Below are 12553 nucleotides of genomic sequence, written 5' to 3'. Positions count from 1 at the left end.
CTCCCACCCTCTCCCAATAAAAGTAGGAGTAATATCAGTTTTCCCGGGGGCAGTTTGTTCATAACAGATGTTAGATCGAATTCGTTCAAGATAGAATTGAGTTCAATACCCTTGGGTGTGTGTTCCATATGTAAGCCAGCTTGCTGTGCACAGCCCATAGCTTCTATTCCTCCTCGCCTGATATCTCCACTCATATGCATATTAAAATCCCCTGTTAGAAAAATATGATGGTAATTCTGGCCTTTCAAATTAATTTCCAGAAGAACAGACCTCAGCTGCGCAATATTGCCTTCTTCCATGTATGCAGCTCCTGCATTATAAAAATTTAACAGCAGAAGCTTGCTTTGGCCACTAGATAACAACATCGCCTGTAAATTGGGGGAAACATGTAGTGGAGTAACAGAGATGCCAAGGGCTGCTAGTGAGACAAAGGTAACAAGCCCCCCCTTAGCTCTTCCTACAATGGAAGGAATCGCTGGCACAAAAAGGGCCTTCTAGCCATCCAAGTGATAGCTGTTTTCAATAGCCCAAGTTTCCTGGAGGCAGATCACGTCGAAGCTCTTAAAAAACAGACAGCCATTCAGGGACCTCTATTTTACACGCCAATCCCGCAATGTTCCAGGAAAGAAATGTACAGCCTCCATTCACCCTGGGTCATCTCTTTTCCTGGAACATAATAGTGCGATGTGTCTTGACTGCGATATGCGACATAAACAAAAATGGTTCAAATACTTTGCCAATGTCACTGCTACTAATGTGTGGATGAACTCGATGCCAGTTACTTTCACGCAAAAAACAGACTGTATCTCATCACTAGTGCATGTAATTCTCTAAGTGGGAATCATGTTATGAGTGGTTACAAAATAGAAAGCTGTATATGAAAATGCTTGTGAATGTCTTAGTGTAATGAATTACTTTTGTTCAACATCATAAATCCTGATAGGGCCACTGGACCTGATATTAGGGGGACAGCACCCTAAATCGCATTATTATCAATAAAGCGCTGTAATCATATGTTATTCAGTCCCGCTGCCCCTTGATTGCTAAACTGATTTTAAAATACAAAACAGTCGAACTCGCTGTTTACCGCAACATATCTGCTGACCAAGACAACAGACTGGGTTAAAGGAAGCAAACCATTTCAATTTTATCATTGAGGCCAAAGTGTATCAAAGTGTTCAAGCGTTTTATCAAAAAGTTTCCCTCAGCGCTAACTGTTGATTGGTGTCTCTGTGTGGTATTGCCACTATTTTATCCAAAATTGTGAACCTCAATTGCGGTATAGTGTGTTTTTGTTCTACCTAATGTGCAGCTAAGCATGAATTTTCGCTTGCAGTTCTAATCATGCTTTTGTGTTCTGTGATGCTTGTTTTGATTTTCATTGATGTTCTGCACACATACACTAGTCCACATGGGCATTTGATGGCGTAAACCACCATATCCGTATTACAGTCCGATGTGTGAGTCAATTTGATCTTTTTCCCCATGTGAGGATGGGTGAGCGTGTTGCCTCCAATCATGTTTCCACAGTGACTGCAGTTAAAACATTTCCGCATGCCTGTGGTGTGAACTCCATGCATAGGTGTAAGCCTTCTTTTCAATAATTCTTTAAGATTTTTAGAGCATGAATGCGCAATAATGTGCATCGAAGTAAACAAGTTCTTGAAATCTGATACCTGTTCAATTATTTCCCATCTACATCATATACTTTGTTTGATGGCAGGTGTTTCAGTGGAGAACTTGAACACAACGACTTCCCTTTTATTGGAATATTTTGTTGCTTTCCTTAAAAGAACTTAGCTTTGCATGCTTTGAATCTTCAAGCGCGCAGTTTCCAAAATTTCATGCGGATATCCTCGTTTTTTATATTGCTGCAATGTTGCTTGAATGGATTCCTGACATTTATCTGGGTCTGATGTGATTCTTTTCATTCTGATAAATTGTGACAGTGGTAAGTGACTTTTTAAAGATTAAGCGTGGATTCTGTCCATTGAGAGTCTCAATAAGATGTTCAAGTTTCTATTGCGGACCCTTCCACAGCAGAAAAATATCATCAATGTACCTCATGTATATTAGCAGATTATCCTGCCATTCTTTTTGTTGAAAAATATAAAAGTCTTCAAACTAAGCCACGAAAATATTTGCATACGTGGGTGCCCCCGGAAAACCCATGGATGTGCCTGTTCATTGAAGAAAAAAAGTATCTTTCCAAGAAAAGTAAGTGTGGTATTGGCTGAAATGCAATAGTTCAAGTAGAAAAATGTTCTGGGTCTCTTCATACTTACTTTTCAACAACATCCATTCAACCAACTCAAAACCCTCAGTGTGGGGATTAGACGTATATAATGCCACCACATCAATGGCACATAACCAAGTATCCTCTCTGATCACTTCCTGTATGTCCATTAGCTTATTCAAACAATCCGTTGTGTCTTGGATGTACTATGTCCACATTTGTACCAAGCGCTACAAACAATGATCACGATTTCTACCTACTGGCTCATGTATTGAACCACATCCTTCCATGATGGGTCTAAAAGGAGGGTTCTCCGGATCTTTATGCATTTTTGGAAGCATATCTATATGCGGTCGTTTTGGGAAATCCGATGTAATTTTTTTTTGTGTTGTCATCAATCCATTCCAACTCCACTGCTTTTGTTAAAATGTCAATCAATGTATTCCTGAAAGTAACTGTAGGGTCAAATTCCAAGGGAATATAGGTTTGATCATCAAATACATGGTCATGTACCTTTTTCTTGTAATAATGTGTGTTCATGACCACCAGGCCCCACCTTTGTCTGCTGGCTGAAATGTTATACTGTCGTCTTCTGCATGTTTCTGCAATGTCCTGAATTCCTTTGCCATAAGATTTTTGCGCATATGCAGCAGATGATGTAGATGTTGCAAGTCTTTCTTTATTAATAGTTTAAATGTGTCCAAGGTTTTGTGAGATATAGGGACATAAACAAACTTTTGGGTTTGAAGATTTGATCGCTTGCCTGCATTGCTGTGTCAGTCAGTTGCTTAATGTGGAGGAAAAACCATCATAGTCGAAGTTTCCGCTTAAACTTTAATAGGGACACTTCTGTCTCCATGGTATTGATCGAGTATGTTGGTACAAACACCAGACCTTTATTCAGTACAGACCTGAATAGGGCTGTGCCTGTCCATAAACAAAGAGCTGCCTAACCCCGTGCAGTGAGTCTGGAGCGAGGGCAAGAAGGACAGGGACCTTGTGCACTTCAAAGGCCTCTTTTTGAAGTCCCCACACTTCAAAGGCAAAAGTACTCGACCCCTGACACCACCAACTCAGTACACTTCTGGACCAGGAGACATTCTGCCTGGAAGAAGGACTGCTGTGCTGCTGAAAGCACTCTGCTGGATTCTGCTGGACTCCTGCTTGGTGTTCCTGCTCTGCTGTCCTCCTTACCTGGGAGTGAGAAGGACTGGACCTGCAGCTACACTTCTTCAACACCTAAGTGACGCCAAGGGCTTGCTAGCTTGCCTCCTGTTTTGAAGTACCAAGGATATCAATGATTTCCATCAACTCTCCTGCAATTTTTGGGACTCTGCTAACTGTGGGTTTGCCCTGCCAAGTGGTGCCAATCCAGTCCTGTGCCCTTGGAGGTGGATTTTCTAAAGTTTGGCAGCAAAATCCAAGCATCTCTGTCATTGAGCAAGTTGGGACCGACGCATCTCACGCCGATGCATTGCCGCTGAAGACAAGGACATCACATTGCCGGCTGCGCGGCTCGAAGATAACACATCACCCTAATTGAGAGGGGTTTGGTGACCACTCGTCTCTGAGGATCGGAACCAGCGCATCACCTGCATCTAAAGGGATCAATGCCGGCACATCGCCTCCTGTGCACCTCATATCGGGCATCAACCTTGATGAATTCCATTCATCCAATGTACTTTTTCAGAGGGACAAGGTTGGTCTCTGTATCCGACCCTGCTGTATCACGGCCGGCTGGATCTTTCAGATTTGACTCGGTCAAGCATGACCAAATAGCTCTGCTTGGGGCTCTATGTTTCTATGGACTATATTTCAGCTATTATTTAAAAACTCAAAACTCCGGTTCTCCATATTGGATTTTTGCTCTTCTGGTCTTGTTTTGTTCAAGTCAAGTATTTCTTTATTCAATTTGCTAAAAGCATATCATAAAAGTACATTGAATACATACATCATAAAATAATGATTTTAAAATTCCAGGTGAAAGATGTCCAATACATCTCAAAAACTATAATGTAAAACTCCAGATAAAAACCATGATAGATAAAAACAGACAGTTGCAGTAGGTAAAGCATGTAGAAACAATAACGCTAGATGTACTTATCTAAAAATCAATGGCTTCAGAAGTGGGCGAATGAATTTGCCTCGAAAAGTATTGAATCTGGGGCTAATAAAAACAATGTGCAAAGTATTCCCGGCTAGAGACCATATCACATTCGCATACAGGGAGCTCAAAGGCATTATTCCACTAAGTGTAACCAAACAAAAGCTGAGGAAACAAATTCAACCTAAAATGAGTTAAAAGTCTTCTGTGGTAGCAGGGCATGTCTGTAGTCAAGTAAAATTCCCGATTTTTCGTTGATTTGATCATATGGTAATGAGTCATTGAGCGCTTTGCCACAGAATGGACTTCCCTTTCTGCTCTAACCTTGACAAGGAAGGCGTATCTGACCCACAAAATGTCATTATTGGTGGTAATGGCTGGATTGAGAAAAAGTAAAGGTCTTTAGAGGTCTCTCAGTGTGCCAAAGATATAGTGCAGCCAAGGAAAATAAAGCATGCAATCCACCCCCAAACAATCCCTTAAGATCAGTTTGTTGAAATCAAGTTCCTCTTTCAACCATACTGAGTGCCACAAGAGCAGCGGACGGACACAAATACAATCAGAACTATAACCCAAGCCTTATTCCTTGTGGACAATTTCAGAAGGAGTACATTGGGGCACCTCTACTAGACGCCTTTAGAATTTATTTTTGTCTCTGGATGGAAGTACAGAGCATATATCACCAAATCTCACACCGAAAACTGACAGTTGGGATACATTTATCTTTATATATGGCAGTAATCGGCTCGGTATGACTGCGACCCAAATGTTGCAACAAGTCGCCTACTCTGTGCACTACTCTGTTAAAGTACAGAATGTTTTAATCAATCAGGGAAAGCCAGTTAAGCTGAGAATCCAATACCAAGTGGTACCAATCCACTCCCTGGCCCTTGGAAGAGGGTCTAAAGTGCCATAAAATCCACAATCCATGTATCGCTCACCCTTGACCTCGATGCATCGTAGCTGCTCCGATTACTGGAGACCTTGCATCGCGAACTACACAGCAGCTTGCCTCCAGTTACCGGCAGGCAACCTACCTCCTAAGGATCTTAACCGACGCATTGCCTCCTGTGTTCTTTGCACCGCGTCCTTGATATTGACGCAACCCCCGAACCAAGGTACTGTTTCAGTGGGTCAAGGCTGGTCCCTGTATCTAACCCGCTCTGCATCGCTGTTGGCCTGAACTTTTGGATTTGCCACAGAGTAGCATGATCAGATAACCCTGGTTGATGCTTTCTAGCACTATGTTTTAATATATTCTTTAAACATTCATATCCCTGGTTCTACATATTGGATGTTTGTTGTTTTTGTCTTGTTCTGCTCATTAATTAAGCTCTCGTTTTTAACCTGGTGTGGGTTATTTTTGTGTTTTGTTTTCACTATGTTACTGTTTGATGTGTTTCACAAATACTTTACAAATTACCTCTTAAATTAATCCGGTCTGTTGTGTGCCAAACTAGCAGAGGGTGAGCACAGGTTAATTTAGGACAGGGTGCATACCTCTGTCAACTAGAGACCCAATTTTTAACAGCATATTTAATTTACTTATATGTTCCTAGTATAGGGTACTATATATACCCAGGGCCTGTAAATTAAATGGTACAAGTGGACCTGCAGCACCTATTCTGCTACCCACTTAAGTAGCTATTTAGGCATGTCTCAGGCCTGCCATTGCAGCCTATATGCGCAGATTTTAAACTTGAATTTCTACAAGGCAAAATAAACCTTTTGCCACGCCCAAACCTTCTTTTTTTATACATATAAGTCACCCCCTTGGGAAAGCTCTGGGCAGCTCAGAGTGCAGGATGCAGTGGATTTAAAAAGTTGGACATGCACTTTTAAGTTTTAGATGTCCTGGTACTCATAAATATGTTTATCACTATGGCGAGGCCAACCTCTCCCCTAGGATAACATTGGTTTTACCTTAGTACATTTATTAGGCTGTAATTTCCAAATGGGAGCAAGTAAGAGATTCATGTTTTGTGGCTTTGGTATAGTAATGAAATATCCTAACTTATGGTGAAGTCAGATTTTAAATTAGAGTTTTGAAAAAGGCCACTTTTAGAAAGTTGGAATTTTCCTGCCTAGATAACCACACACAATAGAAAGCTTAGACGTTGGAAGTATGATTCCAATCACTTGAAGAGCCCTCCGTTAGGCTCTCAGTGTTCCCAGTACCAGCCTTCTAGTCCCAGACAGCACAAAATGGTTGCTGTCGACCAGAGACACATTTCTCTCTCCTGCTGCTGAGCCAAGCTGGAGCAAGGGCAGGAAGAACAATAAGCATCCTGTCACAGGGAGGTGTGACCACCTCCCAGTCAGGATTTAGTGTATTAGGGCTAGGTTGGTGCGCTTGCTAGCACCTAGAAGTCTGCATGAGGGGCACATTTGGTGTCCCTGTGCATAGTCCAGTTAAAACCAGTCCTGAGAGCCGTTGGCTCCCGCTCTGGTGCAAAACTGGACAAAGGACATGGGAGTAACGTCCCCCCTATCCAGACTCTCCCCTGGGAGGGCCCCCTGAATCTTCCTAACCCTCTCCTTTGGGTACTTAAGGGCTTACCTGGGTGTAGGTCCCAAGAGTCCCAAGATTCGTCATGGACAAGATTCTGAACTGAAACCACTGCACTTCTACCCTCTGTACCCTCTGAACTTCGCTGGACTTTGTTTGGGCCTTACTACGTCTTCCTTTCAGTTTGCTGCCTCGTCTATGCCTGTGCACCATACAGAATCCATGCAGGGCCTCTGGAGCATCCAAGACACTTGAAGATAATCTCCCTTGAAGTGAAGGTGTCACTTCCCTGCATTCGCAGGCACCTCAACACTGCTGACAGGTCTGCTGATCCCGAGCTCCTTCAAACTCCGATGGGTTCAACAACACAGGTGGTGGTTATCTATGTCTCCCGAGGCCCGAGCTGCCCTCTCACCAAGCACATTGGGCTCCAAGTAGCCCCAACCTCTGGCAACTTCTTCCACCAAGATCTTCAGCCACATCGCCTCCTGGGTACCGTGGCCTGCTCCTTTTGGTGAGCTGCTAGAGGTTCTCTAGCGATCTCTGTGCCCTCGGCCTATGGGTTCAATTGAGGGTCATCTTTGTTTTCCTTGGGTTCCCCTCATTGCTTGGGGCCTACCCTGACTCCTGTGCTTGTGGTAAGACTCCAGGAATTGGTTGGCCCCAAACATGCAGATACTTGATTTCCCGCGTGGGTTGCATTTGGCAAGGCTTGTTGGTGCTCCCACCCGACACTCACCCCTCAGCACTCCACATCCTTTGTGGTACAGCCCGTATCCGGGTCCTGGTTGCCCTCAGCATCGCCTGGTCTCACAGCTGCAGAGTCAATATCACCGCCATCCTTCGTGAAGCACCAAACATCGGAGGGCATCCTTCTTCCAAGTCTCCTGGTCACTCCTTAGTGACATAGACACTGTCCCCGCTGCTTTAGATACTCCTCGTCAAGAATCCATGTTTGGATTCCTCCAGATACTGTCCCCCCTTACAGCAGCGGCACTTTCTTGAAGTCCTCCATTAGGTTCGATGGCGGTTTCCGACCCCGCTTCACACCTACGCACCCAGCTTCCTTGGCATAGGTGATTTGGGTACCACGGTATCTACGGGTGGGGTGGCTTTCCAACACTTCTGTCTTCCATGGGGTTTCTTCAGGGTCCTCTGGGAATGGTCTCTAATCTTTAAAATTCCAACCACAACTTGCACATAGACTTGTACAGAGCACGCGGTCGTGATCACACACTGCACACTCTCTCCGTGGAGTCCCTATCTACTTAGCTTGGCTGTTTCTGTGGGTTCCCAGCAATTCCACATCCTCTCAACATTGTCCTGACTTGAGTCATGGTACTTATACGACTTTCTTAGTATATGGTTTGGTCCCCCCCCCGGGGCTCACTGTATATTAGTGCTATTTACTGTGATTTCTTTGCCATAGTATTGTGTGCTTTGTGTCTATCTCCGTGTAGGAGTTACCGTAGTGTTATATAATAAATAAATATTTAAAAAAAATACTTTGTGTGGTTCTTTTTCATTTCATCTATACTATAAGATTGCATTCTGGTAAAACAAGCTGCTTTACACTCCTTCAAGACTAAGCTTGAAGGCTGCTCTCCACAGCTACCACTTGGATAGCTTTCTAAGGTTGTCTGAGACCTCTTAAATCACAATAAAGGTTGTCTGGTGTGCCCACTTACATTAGTGGACATCATATACCAGGCCAGCTTCTCACAGTAGTTTTGTCTCCATCAGAAAAATCTGTATTTTCACTCTAACACAAGCACCTTCTGGAACAATACAAAGATCCAGGGTTGGCTGACAAAGAGCTTGATTGCTGCAATGATTGCAGAAAGGCATTCATTTTGTTGGGTATATTTTTTGGTTGGAGCTTTGAAAACATTCTCAGCCTTATGTGCAGAATTGTATCTGGAAGGTCTTGGAATACCTACCACTCAAACACTGCCTACATGCAAGGCTGAATGGCCAGCTAACAGCTGAGGATAAATCCACTTTTCATGTATATTTAGAGAAATGGGGAAGCTACAAAAAGACCTTAACTAAACATTGATTGATGTAATATACTCTAAACCTACTTTTATTTTTTTGCACCAAATGGAAACCATATCTCCAGAAAATTATAATGAGGCATAGTAGTCTGAAATTTTGTTTGATTGTACCAGCAGTCTCTGGGAGGCACAATTGAAAATTAGCTGTTTTAAGATTCTTCCTGATTGGCATTGGTTTTTATATAAGCTATAGTGAGAGAAACCTGCTCCCAAACAATGCGTTGGAGATCAACCTGGAGGTGACATGGCAGATATGGTTGTTCTCAATGTTACATCCTGTGTGGCGTCAGCTGAAAGGCATAAGTGATCTGTGCCAACAGCCATCTCTAGAACAGGCCCTCCTCCATGATTCACAGGTTCTTGTTGGAATCACTAGTCACAAATAAAAGGTAGTTATACTCTGCTATTGCTGTCAGCAGAGCATTGTTACCGAGGCACTGGAAAACTGTCACCCCTTCAACATTGTCACTATGGACTGATGCCAATATAGTGAAAACTTCTTATGAGCATGCAATCTATAAGGTGAATGATCAACTATGAATTCAAAAGGAGATCTGGTGAGCTCTGAGGAGAAGGCTCTAATGTGCAGGGGCAGGTTGTTCCAGGCTTTTGGAGCGATGTAGGAAAAGACACAACCACCAGATCTAGTACTGCATATGCAAGAGTTGTATTCGAGTAGGAGTCTGGATAAGCGGAGGTGTCTAGTAGGTTTCTGGAAGTTTATGCGGTTGGTGAGGTACATGGGGTCAATATTGTGTAAGGCTTTCTATATGTGTGTGAGACGTTTGAAGGGTGCTTGTTTGTGGATTGGGAGCCAATGTAACTTTGACTTGTGAGGTGATATGAATGTGGGGTGAGAGGTTGAGCAGAGTTTTGTATGGTCTGGAGTCTTTTAGTTAGTTGCGTGCTGATTCCAGTATAGAGTGCTTTGGCATAATCCAGCTTGCTAATGATGATGGCTTGGGTGACGGTTCTACGAGTGTTGATGTGAAGCCATTTTTAAATCTTCTTGAGCATCTTGAGTGTGGGGAAGCAGGAGACGGATACAGCATTCACTTGGCTGGTCCTAGGTCAGTTGGTTGTCGACTACTATTCTGAGATTCTGGGTTGCCGAAAGAGGTGTTGGTTGCTTAACTGACTGGTTCGACCTTAGTTAATGGACTGTGTGGACATATACATGGTAAGGATATAGTTGCTGAGGTTTCTAATTATACCAAGTCATAGTACCTCACTTAAGTAATGTTTCTTTGTAACTGGTCTACAGAAATATAGATTTGCACTGATTAGTATTCTTGTTTGAAAATGGAATGTATTATTTTTAATTATCGGTGATTTGACTCTACCATCTTTGTGGAATACTTGTTTGTCCTGAAAATGTAATAAACAGATTTCAACAGAGGATGGTACTTTACACTGGATTTGCATTGCATGATTTCCAAGCTATTGCATCCCACGTAAGGACTTGAGCATCAGATAGAAGGTGTTCCTACAGTCTGCAAAGCCCTATCCTCTTCTGTTTTTGCCAGATTCACATTTTGCACATTCATACTTATAAGTCACAATTTTTTTTCTAAGAGACATTTAACTCATGTTCCTGTTGTAATTCAATGTCTGTTGTATGTCTAGTACCGATAGTTGTACTAACGGCTATGTTAATGTTGGACTATTTTTGAGATAATGACAATAATTGTAAAATATTAATATTGTGTGTGCCATTTGTACTGTTAAATTGTAATAGATCTTGAGAAGTAGGCACATTTGATGATTTTCAAAGGTAATTCTTCTCAACTTTTTGTTAATAATTTGAATTTTTGGTTCATATGTGATGCAATAAGTGATATAATATCTCTTTCTTAAATGTTAAAATGCTTTATATTGAGATTACCAGCACATATTGAGATGTGATGTCAAAATGTGGTAATGTATAGGCTACCTTGTAGCATGCCTCTAAGGAATGCCTCATTGCATATGGAGTAACACCTCAGTCCAGGTCATTGCGGACAATGTAGCCAGACCTACACTTTTCATCTACAAATCATTGATTTCAGAGGTGTTAGTCCAAGTACATCAATGGAATCAAAGCAAGTTTACAACACCTAGATTCCATTCGGCACACAACATTGCAGGTCTGTAAACATTATCCGTAATGACCTGGAGGGAGATGGTCACCCGAATTACATTATATTGGTTTTTCCCCTGTTTCTCTCATCTTTACATTTGAAGATCTTGGTGTAGTGGAGAGTTCTGAAATGCATTATGCGAATCCAAATACAGAACGCTGAATGTAATGCATACATAATTTTACACCCAGATACCTATGGAAGGCGACGCTCTCCATTTTTCTTCTTAAAATCGTCTTATTGGTCCCGACACAAACGGTGTGCGATGACGGCAGTGGCTGAAAATGAAGTCAGCAGTGGGGTAGACACCAGTGATGTTATTGAGCCAGTGGCTCCAGAATTCCACGGGAAAGAAGCAGTCAGGTAGAAATGTCGCAAGGGAATACATTCTGTTGTACTCTCCGATCCAGTATTATTGATGCAAATATCTATCTTGAACTCTTATTTATTCTTCTATTTCTTTATAGATGTATTTCTCATCCTCAATATATAAACCAAAAACATTGATTAGTGTTCCCTCATCTCCCTTCTTTGCAACTGTTTTGCTGACCAAATACACTTCGCCCACTCACCCGCTTAAGACTTTTCCTTCCCTAAAAGAGCTCATCGGCATGCTCATCTTTTACTCATCACTGCTAAACGTATTTGTCTTTTTATCTTCCTATCATATGTTTTGTATTTTGGTCTTTTAATAATAATTGTGTGAATTTGCTATCAGATGTTATTATGTTTTTATCTAGTCTTACGAAAGGCTGCTGGTCAAAAATATTTTTTTTCCTATAAAAAGATACACATGGACGAAAAGCACAGCCAGGGACCTGTCAACCTTCAACGAGTAGCTCCCTATGGCCCTAGACACAGCTACTGTTTCCTATTAGGATTTTGTGCTGTTTCTTCACAACTCCTTTTATCTTCCCATCAGAACATTAAAAGGAGGCAAAGCCTGCATATCTTGAGTGAGGGGAAGTGTTGATTTGTCACTAACTTTTCTAGGGAATTCAGTGAGAGTGTCCCAAATGAAAGATAGCCAACCTTCCTTGCATTACTGTGATTAGTGGATGCTTCTCTTAAATCACATTTCCAACTCATGGTAGGTTATGAATTCTTTTGGGTGATTGTTAGAAATGGGATTTCTGGTTGTCTAGGACTTGCGCCTAAGCCAGGCAGAAACCACCACTCTAGTCAGGGCAAGGGAGTTACACTCTGAAGATAACCCCAGCACACCCACTTGGTAGCTTGGCACGAGCAGTCAGGCTTATCCCAGAGGCAATGTGTGAAGTGTTTGCGCAACACACTCACACAGCAGAAACACACTAGGCACACCACAAAAGAAACTAGACACAAGGTTATTTAAAGAAATATAGCCTTTGTATTATCATAAACACATTAGATCATAATCACACATATACGCTGTGCCAACTGGCACTAGGCAATATTCACAGGGGATTATATACGAGACAGGGCTAATCGGGCCCTGTCAGAACCATCACAAAGCACAAGTAGCAAATGTAAAACACACCAGTAACT

At 42.2% G+C, this 12553-nt stretch overlaps 1 protein-coding gene across 2 annotated transcripts in view; it reads left to right on the top strand.

Moving 5' to 3' along the window:
* The window catches only part of LOC146810319 (ATP-binding cassette sub-family A member 9-like), a 1478308-nt gene that overhangs the window by 318462 nt on the left and 1147293 nt on the right, over positions 1 to 12553 (top strand). For both annotated transcript variants that reach the window (XM_085617315.1, XM_085617314.1), the window contains exon 10: positions 11218 to 11389. In XM_085617315.1, coding sequence (XP_085473441.1) covers positions 11218 to 11389 — 172 coding nt within the window. The remainder of the gene's footprint in view (positions 1 to 11217; positions 11390 to 12553) is intronic.

The sequence above is a fragment of the Triturus cristatus genome, chromosome 7 (assembly GCF_964204655.1).
Source record: "Triturus cristatus chromosome 7, aTriCri1.1, whole genome shotgun sequence".
In the NCBI taxonomy this organism is placed as follows: domain Eukaryota; kingdom Metazoa; phylum Chordata; class Amphibia; order Caudata; family Salamandridae; genus Triturus; species Triturus cristatus.
This window is presented reverse-complemented; position numbering and strand designations above follow the sequence as displayed.